The sequence below is a fragment of the Sinohyriopsis cumingii genome, chromosome 3 (genome assembly GCF_028554795.1).
Source record: "Sinohyriopsis cumingii isolate HCF-2022 chromosome 3, ASM2855479v2, whole genome shotgun sequence".
Taxonomy (NCBI): Eukaryota; Metazoa; Mollusca; class Bivalvia; order Unionida; family Unionidae; genus Sinohyriopsis; species Sinohyriopsis cumingii.
Genome location: NC_142963.1, coordinates 121241123 through 121264725, shown reverse-complemented (window position 1 = coordinate 121264725; position 23603 = coordinate 121241123). Strand labels below are relative to the sequence as shown.

The following is a 23603-nucleotide window of genomic DNA, read 5'->3' as shown; positions in this document are numbered from 1 at the left end:
CAAACATAAACATTGGCGAGCGAGGCAGACAGGAGACCACATTTGGGTTGCACATTCAAAGTTGAATCTGCAATCTGATATAATAGTTCATGTACTGTACTGGTAAGTGCTAAAAGAAATTTGTTAGGCACAGGCCCCGGGCTGGTGACTTAAATAAATTAAAGTCCTGAATGAAATTCCACAAGCCCGGACAGTTCATACCTGTCAACTCTCAAGCCGTGAGAAAAACCTCCCGATTTTGGGGGTATTTCCTCATCTACCTCCCGATCTCGTAATATCTCTCAATTTTGCGCAGCGAAGTCCCGATTATTACATTATGTCTGTCAACTTTCATTTGTCAGAAGAAAAAAACCCAACCCGAAACCATTTATAAATATAACGTATGCAATCCACAGTCTAAACTGCCACACTGCAGACATCGTAGCAATGTGACTGAAAAATTGTTAAAGCTACGTTAAAAATTCAAATCACATGCACACACGTCTAAACCGGCACTGGACGATATAATTAATATCATACAACAGTTTTTCTTTCTTTTTTTCTTCTTCAGTAAATAGAACGTGAAGATTAAACATTATTCAAGTAAATTTCAGATTTTTTAAACAACTACAACAGTACTATAGTATTAAAAAAAATTAAAAGAATAAAATTGTCACCAATTAGCTTAAATGAATGATCACTTTGAAATTTTCTCTGCAAACAAAATCGCATCTCCATTTTTGCCAAAGAAACTTGGCCAGTTAACACCTGACATTCCTCTACCGTATATGAAAAGTTTAATTATCATGATTAAATTACAAGGAATAAAACAAAATATACCATGCAGTATATGTGGCCCTAAAGAACTAATACTGAACAAATATTTTATTCAGCAAACAGTGTTACATGCATTAAGACTTAAACCTAAGGAAATAAGGTGGGGCATAAAACGTGTGAAAAACAGTTGCCACAAGTACGGTAACTTGTGACTGCAGATTTGAACTGTGAAAATTAAGTCCATGGCATCGTAAGTAACAACAAAATAGGCATCGTTTATTTGGTAATCAATTGCTGGTGCTTACGCATACTCACACTGTCGAACATGGTTTCTTTGAAGTAAGTATGAAGGGCAGTCTATTTCACAAGATCAATCCAAGGATAAAGATTATGTTCATTAGTCACACCGGCTTTATTGTTTGCTTACTTAAATCAAAACTTTAGCTATTTTGCAATTTAGCCAGAACTGACCAGAATATGCAAAAGGGGCTTGTCATGGGGGAATAATAAGGCGTATCACAGGGAGAAAAGGCATGTCAAATGGGCGGTCGCACATTGGGGCAAGGGGGGGGGTCAATACTCCCCCCCCCCGTTCTATTAGACAGTTAATGTGAAACTTTGACCTCTTTTTTTTTTAATCGCTGCTTTTTAAACTGCCCAAGGAATAGTTTTATATCAGTTCCAATTATTGCAGATTACCGTTTATGCATACTACATGTATACAATGCATTTTTTTTTTAATTTTTTAATTTTTATAAGATTACTGAAAATCGTGTTTTCTCGAAACACGACAGGTTTAGAATCTTATTTTTAGAAAAGTTTCCATTTGATTAAAATCAAATCTAAATTTCACCTAGGACAGTGGTGATTTGATTTAGATTGTGCCGTGTTAAGGCATGTATGTCAACATCTTGAAAATACATTTACTCATTTCACCAGCGCAATCAAAGTTTCCTCAGGCAAACAATTTTTGTTTCGACAAGCCTGACGGGTACCTCACTTTGAATACAGGATGGGCCGGAACAAAAACCAGAAGGGGCCCAGGGTGTCAGGCTATCAGATTTGTTTTTAGCACTGCTGTTATTAGATAAAAGATGTGTGGATTGATTGTTGCATTTTGTGGTCACTTACTCGTCTTTCTGCCTGTTTTCGTAACTCACACATTTAACACTTTTCCCAGGATTTAAAATGTCCAAAGGTATGTCTGGAACAGCGCCAACTTTTAGTCTAGGCCTAGCATTTGCGTATCTTTGAGCTGCTATTTTTTCATGATCCCTCTCGTAACATTCCTTTGAGAAATGTAACGAGCACATTGTGCTGTATGGTGTTGCTTTGAATTCGACTCGTTTGTAATAATGTACCCATTCTTTCATTATGCTTCTATCTTTCGGAAAAGATTTTTTTTTTATGTCAACAGGCTTTTCTTAATGTTCTATTACACCCGTAAGCAACGCAAAACGGTATTGTCTTTTACTCTGGCAACTCCCACTTGGGCTGCTGGAGTCGCTAATATGACGTCACGTCCCGAAAGTAACCGAATAGGCGCGGAAATTTTGCATACGAGGTCACGGAAATTCAGCTCCTAGAAGATAGGCCAATATTTAAATATTGGCATTACGGTCGCAGATGATACTTCAGAATAAGGTTTTCTGCTATAGTACTTTTATTATTATTCTATATTTCCATTGGTTTCTGGTCTCCTGTAAAGTATTTTAGTTCAGAAAAATGTTTTCCATGTGATAACATTCATTTAACCTCATAGAAATAAGCCAAACCTTGAGGATGGCTTAAACATGGGGTACAGAAGAAGCCAGTGAATTTTAGAGTCAAATGGTCAAAGATAAATAGTTTCCACACACATTTTTCAGTTCTTGACCATGTACCTTTAAGTACTCAAAGTATGTGGATAACTTATGTGTTGGGTAAGAAAGAAGTCAAAAGCTCAAAGATTAAGGTAAAAAGCTGAGAGAAGATAACTGTTTATTTTGCAAAATACTTGTAGTAATAGACTCCATATCTAGGGGTAGGGATTACACATAAGGTATAGAAAAGATCCATTGATTTTGGGTGAAAATCATAGGTTAGGGGTCGCTGTTGCTTAAAAATAAGTTGGTTGTGTTGACAGATGTTGGCTTTAGAGTAATTTCTATGACCAAACTTAAGTTTGTGGAGACTTGCACTGAGGTTAATAAGAAATCTATTGATTCAGGGTTATATAGGTCAGAGGTTACAATGTTGGCAAGTCTAATAAAGAATAATGGTTTCAGCACAATAAGTTTAGTTCAAAAACATGAATCTTGACCAAAAGGACCTGGTCATGGAACCTTATAGAAAAATAATCTATGTAGGTCACAATACCCTACAAGTGCTTATATAGAGGACTGTTAAACTCATGTGCCCTATATGTTAAAAATGAACAACAGAAGCAAAATAACCTGACGTGCATTTTCAAAAGACACATTTGGGAGATGGGTGCAGAATGAAGAATCCAAAGATAAATTAGAGAATTTTGTGTCTCATGTAAATTTGAATGAAATAGTAAAATGATTTTTTAAGGTTTCTGACATCCATTTATGAAACATTGAGAATAATTATTGGCAGTTTAAAGTGAGGCGGTCCTTCTTTTGCACTCAGTCCAATTTATAAATGGCAGTGCACTTATTTGCACTAGTTATTAACTTTTATTATTGAAAATATTCTTATTTGGATTATTAAGTCATTTGGTCTTACAAAGGCTATGTAATGTACCACATAAAAACTGCAAACATTTGAATGTTTCAGTCTCAATTTTAAGTGTCACTTACAAATTTAAAAGATACAAATCTAGGTACTCTGCTGGATTTAAGTATGATGGCATTACACTCATTTGTTGCCTCATTCCTCGGCTATAAATCTTTATGCATTTCTCTGTAAAATAAAATGTTATTTATCAGTCCTATACAGCATTTAAAACTGCTTTAGATTCTGTAAATTTACACAGATACAGTCATGTATTTATAACATGATGTCAGAGTTATCTATAAGCAAATTCTTTGCATCTTAAACCTTCAAAACTAAGTTGTCACTTTTTCATAGGTTGCAGAATTAAAATAGAAAGCATGTTTTTCATTTTCTTCATTTAACTCTTTTTACTGATCAATGAAACAGAAATCAAACTGCAAGAAGATAGCAGAGGCTTATGTTAGGAGCCTGGGGATAGAAAACGGGTGACATTTAAAAAGGGGGGGGGTCAAATGACCATAATGTATTCTCAGATATAATAATTACCGGTTTGGGCAGAAAGTGTTTGATAAACTTTTTTTCATTTTTAGAATAAACATCCTTAATAAGCATAGATTTTGCAATTATATGGGAATGCAGTAATTTTGAATATCAGCCCAATAATTGTCGTCATTCATGGTGTGTTTTTTTTATATAGAATTAGTTATGTTGGTTTTTATTTCACAGGATCATTAATAACCTATACCTAATCTCCTACACTATTATCTATGCTTTGGTGACTTCTTTGTTTGCCTGAAATGTCATTTCCACTTACGTATCAGGGAGAGGTAATACCTGCTCTGACTGTTATTAGACTGATAATATTAAGCAGAGTAGGACATAATTTATGCAGTAGAATTTTATAAAAATAACAAATATGGGAATTTCAGGTATGGACAATTCTGGACTACTAACAACTATTCTTTTTTACTTGATTTACCAGCTACAGCAGTAATGTTCAAATGTAAATCAGAACTCAAAATCAAGTCCACTATGTATTTATTATTGTTTTCCTGTAGAGGAAAAGATCAAGCAGCAAAAGACATAGCAGGAAGATATCCTATCTCCTTTTTTTGGGATGCCAATGAGCCCAAACTGGTGGTGTGCGAAGCCAAGTTCAAACCCAAAACGCCAGTGAAAGTTGAGAATGATAAGAAGAAACCCTATCTGACAAAGACGGTGGACATGGGACCAGTAAGTTGGCATTTATTTCGCCTAAATATGTGACCATTTTTTAAAATAAAAGACCTTCTATACTATACCTTTACATGGTCTTTGTGATGAGGTATATTTTTCAGGGAATAAAAAGAAAAGGTGTTCATAATTTGGTATGATAAGTTGAGACCTACAAATAATAGATGATCTGTTTAAACACAATTGAATTGTTACATCTGCATTTTAACAGGTTCTGATAATTTTTTATGTCCATATTATGATCATTTAGATCCATACATGTGTAAATGTTTGTCCTTCAGCTGGTTTTTCTCGTAATCTGAAGTCAGCATATGCAATTGAGGGAGTATGGTCACAATTTTCTATGTTTCATGACATTGAATGGATTAGATGATAACAGAAATTTAAGATCCTCAGATCCTGCAGAGATGGAGGTTACGAGACTAAATTTTTCAGAGGTATCTTATAATCTTGCTTGTAACCTAATCCCTGTTGACACTGACTTCTGGACACTGATCATATTAGGCATGGAGACTTTTGTATTCTGAAACTGGAGTGGAGTGGAAGTGGTAAAGTCAGAATAAAATAAAGAATATTTGCAACTGTTTCCATAACTAGTTTTCTTTTCTAACTCACTTGGGCATTAGACAAAGTTAGTGTATGGCATGGTCCTGCATCCTTGATCCATCGTGTGTAGTGTGCTCACAATTACAATTTCAACTTTTTCCAGAGAACCACATTAACAAATTTGACCACATTTAAAACGTCACTTCCTGGCATGAAGCTCTTTTAGATTTTCTCAGTGATGCCAGTCTGGCATAAAATATGGCCACTGTTACTTGGAAAAGAAAAACTTTTTGATGACTTCTTCTCAAATACTACATTACAGAATTTATCCAAATTTGAAAGAAATTATCCTTGCACATACTGGTAAGTCTTTCATATTTGTTCTAACAAGTGATGTATATAGGCTATAAATTAAGGCCTCCATTTCAAAGAATAGAAAAATCTTAAACAACTGCATGAACTCACCACTCCACAGAATTTGACCAAATTTGTAGACAAGCATCCTGGTGAAACAGTCCTTCAGATTATTCAAAATGATTCCAATCCTTAATAAAATTTAGCTTTTGTTTGAAAAAATAGCAAAATATTTAAATAACTTCTAACCTAAAACCGCTTGACAGAATTTGACCAAATTTGAAAGAAAGCATCCTGGCATGAAAGGCTCGGAAGATGCCAATCAGCTATCAAATATGACCACTGATTCCCCACCCCCACCCCCCAAAAAAACCAACCTTTAAACAACTTGAAAACTGCTCTGTATAACTTAAGCAAATCTGACAGAAAGCATCCTGGCATAGATGGCTTAAAATTATATATATATATATATATATATATATATATATATATATATATATATATATATATATATATATGATGCTGATCTAACATGCCGGGCAGTCATGGATCTTGTTTATTTTATTGATATTATCTGCTAAGTGGATTGTCTGTTTTCATGTACAAGTGGTTTTCTTTGATGTAGATAACTAACACACCCAGACTTGAAGGGTCTAACTTGCAGTAATTTGAAACAATGATAGGCTTTACTGAGGACTGGAGAATGTGTGAGTGTATGATTATTGCTTTACTGTTGACTTGAGAATGTGTGAGTTTATGAGTATTACTTTATTGAGGACTTGAGAATGTATGTTTATGATTATTGCTTTCCTGGACTTGAGAATGCGTGAGTGTATGATTGAATGCTTTCCTAAGGACTTGAGAATGCATGAGTGTATGATTATTGCTTTACTGAGGACTTGAGAATGCATGAATGTATGATTTAAAGCTTTCCCAAGGACTTGAGATGCACGAGTGTATGATTATTGCTTTACTGAGGACTTGAGAATGAATGAGTGTATGATTATTGCTTTACTGAGGACTTGAGAATGAATGAGGGTATTATAATCGCACTTTGTTCACTTGCTTCCTTTGCCTGTGATTAATTAGAATCAACACACAAGTTTTGGTCATGTCATGACAGTGAAGATTTTTTTTCTTTGTATCCTGAATTGATTGGAACAATCACATAGGGTTGTCAATAAATTATGTTTTATAATGTCTAGTTGGTCCTAAGTGAAAATGTTGCCCATTTTATATTGAATATGACCATCATGGAAGCTCTAAGAAAATCTTGTTTTTGCTGCTGATGATGATTGGAAAGTCATATCAACATTGCATTTTGCTAGATGACTTCTCACAGTGTCTTGTTAGTTCTAAATGAAAATTATGTCAATCTGATGTGCAGTAGGTTTTCCATAGTGGCCATTTTGAAAATCTTGTTATTGCTACTCCTGAATAGGTGGTTTTATTGGCTTGAGTTGATCTTGAATTTTTTGAGCTGGGCTTATTGCCAGTGTGGAGGCTATAGTCTGATCAGACATGGAATATAGGTTTAAATAATCAAACTCTCATCAGTTCAGTAATGAGTAAGATCCATGCCTATTAATTATGTGGATCAGTTTGTTGCACTTTTAGGGAATTAGATTTTGATTTATCTTGGTAAATAGACTTAGATCATGAAGATGTCCAATTAGTTTTATTTTTAGCAAGATCTATACATACTAATGAAATTCATTGCAGTTAGAAATAGTTCTCAAACTGGATGCAATGTAATCCTTTTTTTCCCATTGAACTACTCTAAAGTAAATCAGGTAAAGTGACCATGACATTGACGTATGAGAATCACAGGCTTTGGTTGTAGTAAGTTTATCTCATAGCAAAAAGTATAGAAGCCAGTTTAAAAAAAAAAAACAAATTAGAATACAAGACGCATAAAAAAAACAAAAAATTGTATACAAATTAACAAAAGCATGCACCTTCACTGATTAAAATGACCAATTTGCTATTTATAACTGGAGAAGTATCAAATGAACGGTTGCAGGCAACCATAAACTATGTGCAGTTTGTAATTAAGGTGCAGAATTTCTTTAAACTTTGATAGATACTTGTTGGGTACTAATGTTGTTTTTTTCTCTAATTTTCAGTTTTTCTCTAATTAGAACATATTTCTTATAAAAACCATGTCTAAATGTATAAAAAAAATTTGCAGAGAATTATTTTGAAATACTTGCCATGTTTTAAATTCTTAAATATTTGGATGGAAGTTTGACATATTTGGTGAAATAAAGTTTGAGCTATTGCTATGTTAGGATGTTTGAAACATGTGCTGCTTTACAGTTTTCACATGTAATGTGCATTATGTTATGGCATTTTTTATATTTTGTCTTTTTGGCTCATAATAACAAATATTAGCTGAATATGCTTTTCTCCTGAAACACTTACAAATTTCATTATAAAAGTAAAGAAGCCATGTGACTGTAGACCACAAATTAAGGCTTTGTCTTTAAATTAACACTTTTTAAAGCTCTTGGATGACTTTGATTATGAGCAAGAGAAAATTCATGCTACCATAATTATGCCTTTATCTTTGCAAATGATTTTTGACAGACTAAAAAAAATGTGTACAGCTGATATAATGTAAAGTTTGGGAGATAGCTTACATAGATTTTGTTCTTTAAAAAAATACATGGTAAATAAATGGCAATTGATGAAGGTAAAACAAAATACTAAATCTGAGTTTAACAGGATTTATAAACTTCAGAAACAAGCAGCACACATAATTTTAGATGCATTTATTGATCATCCCTCAAAAGCTTTGTTTACAGAACTCAAATGGTTCACAAAATATGACAGGATAGATTTTCACAAGGCAGTTCTTTTATATAAATGTCTGCTTGGAAATGCACCATAGTATCTTCAGGATTTATTCAGGCCTTTTTCAACACAATACCGGTCGAGATCAGTATCACATGGAAACCTTCTAGCACCAAAACCAAGAATAGATCAATTTAAAAAGAGCTTCCAATACTCTGGTACAGTTCTGTGGAACAAGATTCCATTACATGTAAAATCTGCTGAAAATATTGCAATATTTAAGAAGAGATATCATGAGCATGTATGTGTTTCTAATAGATAATGGAACTTAGTATTTTAATACTAAAAAAAAACATGTTAAAATAAACAGTAATTATTGCTATCTTCATATAATGTGCATTATTATACTCTCCTTAAGAGGGCCTCAACAGAGAATAGTCCTTAACTAATGAGTCACCCTCTATAAATAAAGCATTATGATTAATATTATTATTATTATTATTATTATTATTACAAAAGCCCACTTAGTGAAATGGTCAACTGTTAAGTTGTGATAGTCAGATGCACAACATCAGGCTCATTGTGCCTCTTGTTTTATCTCCACTGCAATGCTTTATTTCCTCATGCTGTTCCCATGTGTAAGTCTGAAAAGGTCCAAAACAGTTCTAAATTCATTGGTGAATATTTCTGGCCTTTTGTAGCAATTACATGTTTTTATCACTGAAAGAATATTCAGAATTATCAGATTTTACTTTAGTTCCTTTGTTGTTGTTGTCTTCACCAAGAAAAAGATATGCTGTTAAAAGTAACATTTATTTTGTGCAACCAAATATTCATAAATTGGACACTAATCTGAAATTTCATTAATGTGTCAGGTCATATAATTGTGTTTTTCTCATTATGCTGTTTTGTAAGTACTTACTAATGATGGAACAGACCAGTTTACTGTTGTAATCATATAGGTTTATTGAATGTATAACTGCAGTAAAGTGTCTTGTATTTTTCAGGATGAGATTATGGTAGTATCACTGTTCTGTACACAGGAGAATGGGATATTGATCCAGGACAGCTATGCTCTTGATGATAAATACAGCTGTCTCTTGGGCATTGAAGTACCCTACCATTACTTTGTCAGAAAGGTTAGTATTGGGTCAGTTTTTATTATGTCTCCTACTGGAATAGTAGAAGAGAGATATGATTTTTTCCTGAAGCCATTTGGGCAAGATTACACAGAAGTTGCTTATGATAGAAGATATTTGGTCCAGATGTTAATATGTAGAATGGTGTGTGTGTGTGTGTGTGTGATTTGGATTTTTAACATAGCTTTAACAATTTTTCAGTCATATCGCTATGATATCTGCAGTATGGCAGTTTATAATGATGTCTAGCACTGGGGCATCATGCCGCAGACATGTAGCATGATGTCTCACCCAGTCACATTATCCTGACACCAGTCCGACCTGTCCTAGCACTAACCTCTTAATGCTGAGTGCCAAGCGAGGCAGCTGTTAGTACCATTTTTGTAAGTCTTTGGTATGACTCGGCCGGGGATCAAACCCACGACCTCCCGCATCCAAGGCGGACGCTCTAACCACTAGGCCACCGGAGCAGTGAGATGTAGATGACTGTTTTAGATTTCCAGGTCATTTAAGCAAGTAAGATTTTTTTTAGTGAGATTTTGTTTTTTGGGGAATATATTACCTGATTAAATTTAACATTAGGAATCAACTTTTAATACTTCATAAAAGACTGAAAAATTTGTCATTTCCTTCTATATATAATATAGATGCTAAAAATATCTGTGGGAGGTAACTCTTCCAAGAAACTTATAAGTACCTCCCCTGTGTTAACCCTATTCCAGATTTTTAAAAATAATTTTAGCTTTCATTCAGTAGTGGTAACAGTGTACTGTTATACCTCCGAAAACTCTGGATTTCTTTTTTTTTTTTTTCAGACATCTATTTGCAAAGTTAGTGGTTTTTTTATTGTTATTATCTTTGCTTTATGCATTGATAGCTTTATGTTTTGTTTTTCATCAGTATATTTTGCATATTTTTCCTCATTTGTGGACTTTTGCAATAATAACATTGTTATATAGCTGGTGCTATTGAGTTGATTTTTTGTGTGTTTTCGAGAGTTACAACTTTGGTGCATTATTTGGTGTACATTTTGCACCTTTTTGTGTTTTCAAGAGTTATAACTTTGGTGCATTATTTGGTGTACAGTTTGCACCTTTTTGTGTGTTTTCGAGAGTTATAACTTTGGTGCATTATTTGGTGTACAGTTTGCACCTTTTTGTGGTTCATAACATGACTTGGTCATTTTGAACTCTGCTGGTCACTGATGAGAAGAGCTTATAAGATTGCATGTGGTCCATATTTTGCCTGTCCATTAGTTCATAAACTGCTTGGAAGATTGCCGTGAAACTTTACACACACATTCATCCTAATGTCTAGTTGGTCTTGAATGAAATTTGTGCCACTTAACATTACATTATGGCCACAATGGCAGCCATCTTGAAATCTTTTTTAGTCTCCTCTTGAACAGAAAGTCATATCAATATAAGGTTTTCACCAGAAGACTTCTTATGATGTCTAATTGGTCTTAAATGAAATGGTGCCAGTCTGACCTGCAATATGGCCTCCATGGTAGCCAGCTTGAAAATCTTATTGCTCCATTTTCTGAATTTATGGGACCGCTCCGGTGGCCTAGTGGTTAGAGCGTCCGCCTCAGATGCGGGAGGTCGTGGGTTCGATCCCCGGCCGAGTCATACCAAAGACTTACAAAAATGGTACTAACAGCTGCCTCGCTTGGCGCTCAGCATTAAGAGGTTAGTGTTAGGACTGGTCGGCCCGGTGTCAGAATAATGTGACTGGGTGGGACATCATGCTACATGTCTGCGGCATGATGCCCCAGTGCTAGACATCACTATAAACTGCCACATTGCAGACATCGTAGCGATATGACTGAAAAATAGTTAAAGCTACGTTAAAAATCCAAATCACATCACATCCTGAATTTATGGTCATTTCATTAGGATTTCACCAAAGATTTCTTATCAGGTCTACTTGGTCTTAAAGGAAAATGGTGCCAAATCTGAGATCCATTATGGCTGCCATGGTAGTTGTTTGAAAATCTTGTTATTGCTATAAAATACACTTAGTGTTCCAGACAACATTGAAGATGGTGAGAAACTTAATACTGACCTTACCTTTGCCTCTCATTCATTCTACCAAACACACTTGGGAATTTACATGAAATTGTTAATAGGGCAGCTTGCTGCACAATGGCAAGTGCCCATATTACCTCATGCAGCCTGGATTTATGTAGACATGCCATATTCCTTGACTTGTCTTCACTCAAGTACCTTCAGCCCATGCCCCTATCATCATTACCCTTCATTTATTCCCAGCTTTTCAGAGGTTGTAGAGAGAACATAAGGATGGAGGCTGTATGAGAATTGCCTCTTTATCTCACCTTGCCCTGTCCTTTTGCCTTTCACTTGTGTCAACCTCAGCCCCAAAGTTAAGACTACCCCTGTGAAAAGGACAGAACTCCAATTAGTATGAGTTGTTTTGTCCACAACTGCATTTTAAACAACAATCTTCACAGTACTAAAAACTATTTTTAATTTTAAACTAGTTTTAATTTTCTCTTTGCCATGATTCCTACTGACTGACAATATTTGTTTGTTCTTGCCAACACTTTCCATGTATGCACCAGGCTCCTTGATTGTCATCAAGCTTGCATTGAACTCTTTCTGGACAACAATTTGGCGATCAAAGTGGTACAGAATAACTTTGGATTTTTTCAACAGCCTTCTACATGTTTATTCTACCATTCTTGAATGGAGGTCACAGAAGGTCACGGACAGCAATGAGAAAGCATCAGTTTGCTGAAGGAGATGTTTCTGGTGCACAAAGCAAACAGAAAGCTCCAGCTTGTGAGAGACTTAAGCCAGTTCAGCAAATTTATAGTTATGCCAAGGTTTATGATGGAGATGGCAGTTGGTATAGCTTTCAGTAATGAGGGATGAGTACACAATCACTAGATGCCTAATTTCCTATTCTAATTCACTTCACTATCTTCATGTAAGCTCTTTCAGTTCATATTTCTAGAGATCATGTATCAGCTTCAGGAAGTCCTGTTTGGACTCAACCTCAGTCCATGGGCCCTTCACCAGACTGTGTAATCACTCACTCCATGTCTTTCATGATGATGACAACTACAGCATAACTCAATCAGCTGGATTTTCATATGAATGGGGATAAGTCACATCTCTCTCCTTCCAAGCATTTTGTTCATCCGATGGAAATCCTGACTCAGTTTGATTCACCCTCCGAAATGTTTTACACAGATTGTTGAAATCACCGAATCCATCTACAGGAAGGCATCAGTTTCCATGATGGAGTTTTTATCAACTACTTGGACTTTACATCTGCTGTGGCTTCATTAGCTTATTTTCATCCATTTTAAAATAGCCAGGATCAACATTTCCTGATCTTGACTGAAACATCAGTGGTAGGACAGTGGCCATAGGCAGGGATCTTCCTGGAGAGTCCCCAACTGAAGTTATGATCTTTCTCTCTTAAATAATTCCATTTTACAATAATGAACCTCAAAATTTTAGGTTTTCATATGTAAAATTTCCAGGAAATGGAACCTGTACATCAACAACAATGCATAGCAAAAATATGAGTCTTCAAGCATACTGCAATTACATGCATGAGACAGTCTAAAGCTAAGCATACTCAGAAAAGAAAATGTTACAGTACAACAAAGGATTCAGGAGACGTTTAAAATTGAAACTCATTTTCTGAAATATACTCCATCAATTTACAATATTGTATATCGATGGGAAAGTTGAATCTTTTAATCTTGCTGGGAGGGCTGGAATCATGAGGTAGTGGAAGCTAATTTTAAATGCTAACATGATCTGGTAATTATTCTTGGTAGAATGTAATTGCAGTTGAAAAAATCTTTTCTTTTACTTCAGATTTTCAGCGTAAACCATCTTAACATGACTACACAGAACCTGCTTATCCTAGGTGAATGAAATCGGAAAACATGTTTATATGCATAATTTATTTATTTTGTAGATGAGCTGATAAGATTTTTAGGCAATTTAAACCACTTTTGAATCTGTGCTAGTTTTGTTGTACTTTGATTTTTTCATGAAAAATCTTAGCATCATTACATATGAGTTGCTTGACATACGCCAATGAAATATGGCAAGCTTATTGAATTGAATTTTCAGACCGATTTTAGTGATTGTTTTTTATTTTTATTTTTTTTATGTTTTTTTAAAACTATTTCGACTGCATAATCAAATGAAGTTAAACTTTGGTAAACAGTATAATTATGGTAAACATGTTCAGATGGATACAATAGTGATCTGATTAAATTTTCAGGCTATTGAAACAATTTTTTCCTTTTTATTCACCAGCTGTATATGATATTATGATGTCCTTCAGTCTGTTACCAATTGAGTTTCTGCACAAGAACATGAGTTGTCCTCCATCAGCAGTTACCAGGCTTAGTGGAAGACAATTGGGGTTTTAGGGCCCTGGGTGGTTGAGTGGTCTTAAGTGCTCGCCTTTACCAATCACTGCCATCTCACCTCTGTCTGCATAGGTTCAGGTCTCGGGTTCAGCCAGTGTGGGTATGTAAGAAGGCTTGACAGTAGCTTTGCATGGGTTGGTGGTTCTTACCAGGGTTTTCCCAGGTATTTGAAGTAAAACAGATCACCAGTAAAATGCCACAAGAAATTAACATTGTCCCCTGTATTTGTTCCATTTATTCTATACTAGTCCGAGACTTCAGAGGAAGAAACTGCACAGATGAACTCAAACCATCTTGTCAATCCTGACACAGCTACAGTACTTTACCCCAAGCTGGTATCACGGCGTGTCATGCGGGACTTCATTGGTTTGGAAAAAAGTGACAAGGGAACAAGGGAAGCTATGTTGAACTTCAGCTACTTTCTTACCATTGGAAACATGGATGAGGCTTTCAAGGCTATCAAGTTAATCAAGAGGTTAGTACATTTATCTCATAGAGAGACTTAGTTCAGATTACTAGCTGAAATGGTTATGGTGTAATTGTCATCAATTATATTATGATTTTATTTAAGCACAAGTGTTTGAAAATCATGTAATATCCATCAAAGAACTTTTTTATACACCCGTCTTAGATATATTACACTTTGACATTGTCCATCGGTATGTCCACTAACATCTGCTTGTTTAGCTTGTGACTTGATGAGAGTTGGAGAGATTTTCATTAAAATTTGCCCAAGTATATATCATGACTAGAAGGTGTGTCATGTACGATAGTCATGCCCCTGCATTAAGGTCAAGGTCATGGCAAGGAAAAATGTAATTCTGTATCTTGTATGCTATCTTTGTCCATGAGTATAACATATAAACAACGGAAGATATTGTGATGAAATTATGCTCAAATGGATGGTGTATTGCATATCAGTGTCGCACGCACTGCCTCAGTGTCAAGGTTGCAGCAAGGCAAAATGTAATTCAGTAACCAGTATCCATGCCTGGAGTATAACTTTTGAAGCACTGAAGATATTTAAATGAAACTTTGTCACCAGTGCGTTTTCTTTCTTTGTTAAAAAAAATGTCATTCAGAATATTTCTGAAAAGTATTTTAAAAATCGGGATGTAATTAGATAAAATATTTGAACAATATATTTTCTGGGTCAAAATGTCAGGAATCCTATGTAAAATCCAGTCGAGAAGGTCATAATACCATGACATTCATAGTGACCTAGCTAGCTCCTTGACCCCCCAGCCTTTTTTTAATTTTAAGCATACTAAGGTCCAATCTTCGTACATTTCAGTATGAACAATTTCTGGATGTAAATAGTGTGAGTAGTCTTCTGTTTCTGTATTTCATTGGTTTGACTGTTTTTGGCTTGCATGAGTAGAACAGTTCTTGTAACATGTTGAGCCGATTTTAGTTTACAGTATGATTAATATTTTATATTCTTGTTTCATTTTAAGACCTGATTACTTGTGGACCACATTGACTCAGTGGTTAAAGTAATGGAATCAAGACCAGAATGTGTGGCGTCGATTCCCGCCATCAGATCAGCCCAGATTGTTTAACGTGGTGTGTCCTTGGACATTGTAATTTACTCTGCTTGCCTCAGCATGATTTAATCTTCAGTGTGTTACTGTGCCTTAAAACACCAAACAACTAAACCACTCCTAAATCATTTCATAAGTCCTCTTTTTGACAATGGATATTTCTTTGCGTTGCAAGAAATTCCCAATATTTTCAACAGCATTTCCTAAGCAAGCAAATTAAAATGTATAATGTAACATCCACTTGTAAAATTGGTTAACAAATGTATAACTTAACATACACGTATAAACTTGTTAAACAAATGTTTAATGTATCATATGTAAAATTGGTAAACAAATGTATAATGTAGCATGTAAATTTGGTAAATAAATGTATAATGTAACATGTAAAATTGGTAAATAAATGTATAATGTAACATGTAAAATTGGTAAATAAATGTATAATGTAACATGTAAAATTGGTAAATAAATGTATAATGTAACATGTAAAATTGGTAAATAAATGGATAATGTAACATGTAAAATTGGTAAACATATGTTTGTCCCTTTTATTTCTCCATGTCATGTGATCTGGTCCTCTTGATTAAAAGCCCTTTTTGCATTTTACAATTAGATCATATATTCTTATACATTTAAAGAACAATTTAAAATTTTTCTCATAAACATGAATACATTTAGCATTGAAAGTATTGTAATATATAGAGGATCTTGCACACATTCACATTTTAAATGAAGTTTATAAAGTAAGTTGAATAATTTATTGACAGACAAAAGTTTGAGATATTCAATAATTTTGATAAAATTTGCTTAAAATGAGTTGTAAAATCTTATATATAAAAGGACCAAAAACTGCAGCCTTTTTTTTGACATGACAATAAAGTTTTGTGAAATGGTTCTTGTGTATATTTGGAAACCTTTGCTATTATGCTTTTACTTTTGTATTACATAATTTCTCATGTAATAATGTGTTTATAAAGTACTTAATATTGAAATAATATTATATAGGCTTATTGATGTAAATAACACATAAATCATTGAAACAGGTGCTTAAATCTGAAAGAAACAATTTATTTTTTGAGATTTAAGTCAGGTCAGCTGTGGAGATTTTATCTAAGAAAATTTTACTCTTGATAGGAAGCAAACCTCTGACTTTCCATCTAGAGCTTGATTATTTTCTGTTATTGACATTTAGGTTCTATACTAAAAGTCAGACATCCAACACCCAGACAGTAGCATTTGAAGACTACCTTGATTGGTTTTCATAACAAGGTATAATCTGAGGTTATACACTGATAGCACTTTAAACACTTTCATGGCAATAAAATATGATGCTTAGTTCTACTCCTAATACGGAAGAATAGATACACCAGATAGTCATAATAGCAAGTAGACATAGTATTTCATATTCTTTCAGTGAATCTGTCTGGGAGAACATGGCCAAGATGTGTGTGAAGAGTCGGCGTCTGGACGTGGCCAGTGTGTGTCTAGGAAATATGGGACATGCAAGAGGGGCCAAAGCCCTTAGGGAATCCATGAAAGAGCCAGAACTAGATGCTAGGGTTGCAGTGTTAGCCATGCAGCTGGGTCTATATGTAGGTGGTGCAAGATGTACATGGTTGGATGTTTGTCCTTTTTTCTGTGGTTTAATTCTGTGAATCATTCTAAATTCTTGGGGTATCAGTTTTTGCTGTTTTTATGGATAGGCTGAAGCAAGAATTTTAAGTCGCAACAAAATATGAACTAAACCAATCTGTTTGTTTGTTTCAATACCAATTTTATCTATAGTGATGAGAAATATTAGGGTGTGTATTTGAGAAACATGAGAACATTAAAGCTTAAGAAAATAAAATGTCAGTCACCATGTGTCATTCCAATTTATGTGGAATGTAATTTGTAACAATTCCTTCAGCACTCTGCATCACAACAATCATATTTTGTACTCCACCATTCTGCCAAATTGTATGGTTCCAATCCTGGACAATAAGGTCCATTTCACCAAGTAACATGGGCTTCCCATGTGATGATTTAAGCAGTATTGCCATATCTTTCATACCAGCTATGCTGTAGACTGGTTTTTTTTTATACTTACTTTCCTCTCAAGCTCAGCAGTGAATGTTCTTGCTGCTTTGGAACTCCATTTTTTTTTCAGTTGAGTACTGCAATTTTTGCCCTAGTTTCACTGTCATTGAACGTTATTTACTTCATTTCAACAGCATCTTGTGCAGTATCCAGCAAATAAGAGCTTCTTTACAATTAGAGGATTCTTTAGAATCAACAACATTGTGCTTATTAAGAAAGTGCAACTCAGTTTTGACAGAAATGTTTATATATTGCAGAGAATGTTTTCAGAAAAGCAGTGTACTTTCATTGGTTTTGTTTAGCACTGAACTTTAATTGTCACAAGCCACAAGCTTTATACTTGCATGAAGGAGGTTGGCATTTTGAACTTCATTACTTAGTAGGGATTAAGCCTTTTTCCTGACAAAGGCATGGAATTTAATGTCAGTATAATCCTTTTTACAGATTTTACAGCTATAGTTACCATTTTATTTTATTTTATTTTTATTAGAAGTCCATGAAATTATTTTTGCAGGAATTTGCGTTGTTTTAACTTTCAAAAAAAAAAATTTGATGTCCACAAAATTAAAGTGATTCACAGTAAGTTGTGAACCAATTTAAGATGATTTACAGTAAATTTATGAACCAAAAAGATATTTATTTGGGTAGTACTTAACCCAAAATGTGACATAAACTTTGTGATCATTTTCCATTTCAACTTAGAGGCAAATTTGCCTGAATTTTTCCATACTTCTCATGTGTACATTCTGTCAAATGTAGTATGTACTGTATTAAAAATCTAGAAATTACTTGAATGACACATAATGGGTAACTTGAAGACTTGCATATATCCCTTAATTATACAACACGTGTTGCACACACACACACACACACACACACACATATTCTAAAGTCTCTTATATGCAGTCAGAATATTGTACATGTATATTTTTATGCAGTTTCAGAGAAACAAATATAGGTAATGCCAAAGAATGCTTTTAACAATGGCCATTCATTAGATGTTAACATATATGTGCTTTATAACTATGGTGAAATGTACATGTAAGGTTGTCAACATTGCAGGAGGACGCAGAAAGGTTATTGAAAAACTGCAAGAGATATGATCTTCTGAATGCTTTCTATCAGAATGCAGGACAGTGGGACAAGGTACTTAACAATTTTCCTTCCCTTTGTAGAAAAAACTAGGTAAGATTTTCACCCTTGTTGGGGTGGTGGAATGAGATATATTTACTATCACTTCCATTCTTTGGTGAACAGTTTGCATTTTTTAAAAATTCTGTTACGAACTAGAGATTTAAAGACCTAACAGATAATGTGCTGGCAGATCTCTGACTATATTGTTTGCAGCTGGGTTCCATTTATAAGTTAGTATATATGGAATTGTAGAATGAATCTTCTGTGAAGAAAAATACATCCCTTTCCCTGATCAAAGTTATATATGCCAATTATATACACATGAAAATATTCTGTACTTAACAAGTCAAATTCTTACCTTTGAAAAATAAACAAATTCACAGCATCTTCATCAATTTTAGGCCACTCTTAGACTTTTGAAAATAGACCATGAAGCAGTTAATTTTGCTAATGACATGAAAATGGAAAGCAAAATTGATTGCAGACAGAATGCAGAATAACACAAAGGAAATGATGACATCATTATAAAGAAAATGAAGAGCATAAATGCAAGTGCAGAATGAAGATTGATAAATGAAAACAAAACGAACTGCAATGCCCCCCACAAAAAAAAATAATGCATTTCATGAATGGATTTGAAGATCAATTATTTTTATGCTGCTGCTAAATTTTCACAGTAAGAAGCCATTTGATTTTATAATCTGTGTCAGATTCTTTACACTGATTTTATAATCTGTGTCAGATTCTTTGCATTGATTTTATAATCTATGTCAGATTCTTTACACTGATTTGATAATCTCTGTCAGATTCTTTACAAAGATTTAATAATCTGTGTCAGATTCTTTACACTGATTTTATAATCTGTCAGATTCTTTACACTGATTTTATAATCTGTCAGATTCTTTACACTTACAGTCATTTGTTCACTCCTTATAAGACGTGTTGTTCTTGTAGATGTAGATGTAAGAAATGCCACTGATATGATGATAGAATCACCATTGTTTGTATCTGTACAATTTTTGTTTGCAAGAAATGAATACAAATAATATTTGCTGACAGATATTTTGAGCTGTATTTTTACATTCATTGCAGTTGCAGTTATATTTTTATTTATCGTAAATTCAATTTTGTCTTTTTAAGTTTTATCCATTAACTGTTTAATTGAAGCACACTTTTAATAATTTCAAAGACAGCATATGTAAGCAGTAGTTCTCTTCAGTTAACATTTTTAAAAACAAGACGTCCAACTTCAGTATATAATTTCCATTTTATTCTAAATGAATGAAAACAAAAGCACATGATGAATAGAAGCAATAATGTAAAGTCAAAATGCATTTCTAAGACTGAATAAAAAAACAATGACAAGATGATAACTGAAATGCAGATATGATTGGAATGCAAATGGAGCACATTAAACAGTTTTTAACAGAGTTCAAATGCAAATGCAGCACAGGTGCAATGAAAATAAACTGCAGATCTGGTAAAATTGCCAGTTTCAGGGTCTGTGTATGTGGATGCAATCTGATATGCTTTTGTATTACTGATTATTTTCAACTTAATGCTGGTGCACATAGGAAAGTATATATCAGGATGAAGAAAGTGAAGAATTGAAGTGAAGTTTCTCACCAGACACTAATGATAATTATGTAATGATGTCAGTTGCTGGATTAGAAAATCCACCAAAGAAGAAACAAAAATTTGAATCAAAGTTTAAGAAAACTTGGCTGTTACAGTGCATATGGCTACACATAACATCAAGATAGGACGTATGCTGTGTAATATGTGTTATATTGGGAAAATTGTCCTTTTTCAATGGAAATTAGTGTTTGAATTTTAGCATATCAACTCTTGCAAAACACACATAGTCACCTGATCACATGCATCTAGTGCAGAGAAATCCATCAGATAATACCTGATTGTGAAGGGGGTGGGTGGGGAGATCTCAGCAAAGAAGATTATTTATACACAGATAAGGAAAAGATTAAGTGTAGAAACAGTCAACAGATTAATGTTTATACAACCAGAATTGGAATTGTATGAGCATTTTGATTTCAGCAGAGACCAACAGGGTGGAGCATGTAGAAAAAGAAACTATACTTAAGTGTTATGTAAATGATGAATTATGACAATTTCCCCCTCCCCACCCCTTTTTTTTGTTAAAGTCCCCACCCTTGTTTTGGTGATGGGTGAGGGAGATCCACTCTTCAGATAAAATTCTGGCATCTCTGCATCATCAAAAAGCTTCTTGATTGAGTTCACATAAAAAAGTCTTGTGTCTCACAGGGTGGAAGTTGATTTACTTGAGATGACGGTGTTCTGCTGTCAGTGGATACTGGCATGGTATCACTCTTGTCCTATGTTTTGATGATATACCACCTGAGAAAATCTTGGACTTTCTAACAGTATGTGTTTTACTGTATGTGGTAAATTTTGACCTTTTGTTGTAAGGATTTGACCATTTTATTTTTCTCTTTTATTTTGTATATCTTTTAACACCTTTTTCTACAGTTTGTAGGAATAAATATTTATGTTCACTTTGGAGGAGTTTATCTTCCTTAAGATTTACTTGACTGGTCTTAGATCAGAAGAGTTTATGGAATGGCTTGTTGTCCATTGTCAATCATATGATTCCCATCCATCCATTAGTATAAGCTTGTTATATGCACTCCTCTTACAAAACTTGTACTGTTGACATAAAACTTTACAAATACATTCATCCCAAGGTTCAGTTAGCCCTAAATAAAAATGGTGCCACTCAGACATCCAATATGGCCACCACAGCAGCTATCGTGGAAATCTTGTTATCATTCTTCCTGAATGGCTGGTCGTATCGACATGGGATTTCACTAAAAGACTTTATATGATGTCTAGTCTATAAGAACATGTTGGTATCTGACATTTTGAAAATCTTATCACAACTCCAGTTTCTATTGATGTCTATTAATGGGGCATCTTGTCGCAGGCATGTAGCATGATGTCCCACCCAGTCACATTATCCTGACACCACTCTTACCAGTCTTAATACTGACCTCTTAGTGCTGAGTGACTTGCCACTCTGAAAAAAATGTACTTGATATTTTTTTGCTAATATCTTTCATCATTCTGCATTTTCATTTGCATTCATCATTTCGTTTTTGTCATTTTGCATTTGAACTGCATTTGTTTTGCTTTCACTCTTTATTCACTCTACATTCCATTTTCCCTGCAAAGTCAAATGATTCTTGGTCTGTAAGCATCGTAGACTGGGCATGTGCTACCAAATTGATACTGACAGTCAATACACCATCGCATATAACAAAATAGACTTGGTAATTATGTGATGTTTGTCCGTGTTGCCTTGTTAATCTGTAAGTCAGTTCTTATTGTAACCCATCTCTGTATCCATCCATACACCCATCTCTATCCATCCATACACCCATATCTGTCTCCATCCATACACCCATCTCTGTATCATCTATACATCCGTCTTTGTATCCCTCAAACACCATTTCTGTATCCATCAACACCCTTGGTTAACCACATTGTCGCAGTTTTTAACTTTCCTTTCATTTCATTGCTCTTTATCCCACCCTCTTTGAATTTAAAATATAGCTTTACTATGCACTGTTTAGCTTGATAAACACCCTCATTGCTGAAACCTGGAAGTTCGCTAGACATGCAGGCCATTGTCAGCTTGTTGTATATTTCAAAGAATATAATTTCAGGCAAGGGAGACAGCAGAGATGTATGACAGGATTCACCTGAGAGCCACCTACTACAATTATGCTAAACACATGGAGGCCAAGGGAGACTTCACTGAAGCCATTCCAAAGTAAGGGCAGATAACTATGTAACTATAGTTAATAGCTTCATTCATTCATTCTCATGATTATTTAGAGATTTATCTCAGTCAGTCTTATAGTAAATGGCACAATAAACATATTACTCACAGCTGTTTTTCTGAGTAATGTGCACATCTACAAATTAATCTTCAGAATGAGTACAACACATTTATTTTTATTTCACTAAATTTTATCAGGTACAAGTGAGAAATATAATACTTGCTTTACACTTTTAAAGATGGCAGTAATTGTCTCAGTATTCAAAATGAGTTTACAAAAATGACAGGAAAAGGTAACAGTTTCAGATATAAAAAACCAGACAACAAATACAACTGAAAGTTGAACTTTTTTATATGCAAGTATGAGGATTAATTTTATTTAATTCTTATACGATTATATTCTTTTCTGAGTATAATATTTTCATCTTTTTCAGTTATGAGAAGTCCGACACTCACAGGTTTGAAGTCCCTCGTATGCTGTTTGATGAACCAGAGACGTTGGAACAGTATATCAATAAGCATAAGGACAAGTATATACAAGATATTTTTCTATGCACTTTCAGTTAAATGTGATGACTTGGATAGCTTAATCATCATAAATTTACACAGTAATCATTTAATTGGCATATAACCCAAGAAAATTGGAGAAAATCAAGGAGAAACCAGAACAACTTCAGTACAACTACCTTCAATAGAGTAAAGTGATCACAATGTTTAGTGCACACAAACACATACTTACTGTTAAGAGAAGTATCAGTATACACTAGTCATCTTTTTATAATAAATATGGTTTAACCAGAATAAGACAATTTTCTTACAATGGGAGAGTAGTGTTTGTAAAATGTTCCAAATAGTTTATTTGTTTTGCATATTTTCATTACAGATGATTAAAATACTTATGAAATACCATTAAAACTTTATAAAATGTTAAACTTTTCTTATTTTTCTCTTTATAGTTATTGTATAACAGAATTATTTTATACAATGGCAAACTTGAAAATAGATTACAGTTGAAAATCAACAAATGTTTCCATAGGAGAAGTCCTCTTTTCGAATATTTA

General features: G+C 34.1%; 1 protein-coding gene across 1 annotated transcript in view; it reads left to right on the top strand.

Annotated features, from left to right (window-relative positions):
• The window catches only part of LOC149803740 (intraflagellar transport protein 140 homolog), a 107471-nt gene that overhangs the window by 57392 nt on the left and 26476 nt on the right, over positions 1-23603 (top strand). Inside the window, exons 17-23 of the mRNA XM_089953498.1 lie at positions 4536-4710; positions 9414-9545; positions 14217-14443; positions 16924-17101; positions 18651-18734; positions 22427-22533; positions 22977-23072. Of these exons, the coding sequence (XP_089809624.1) occupies positions 4536-4710; positions 9414-9545; positions 14217-14443; positions 16924-17101; positions 18651-18734; positions 22427-22533; positions 22977-23072 (999 nt within the window). The remainder of the gene's footprint in view (positions 1-4535; positions 4711-9413; positions 9546-14216; positions 14444-16923; positions 17102-18650; positions 18735-22426; positions 22534-22976; positions 23073-23603) is intronic.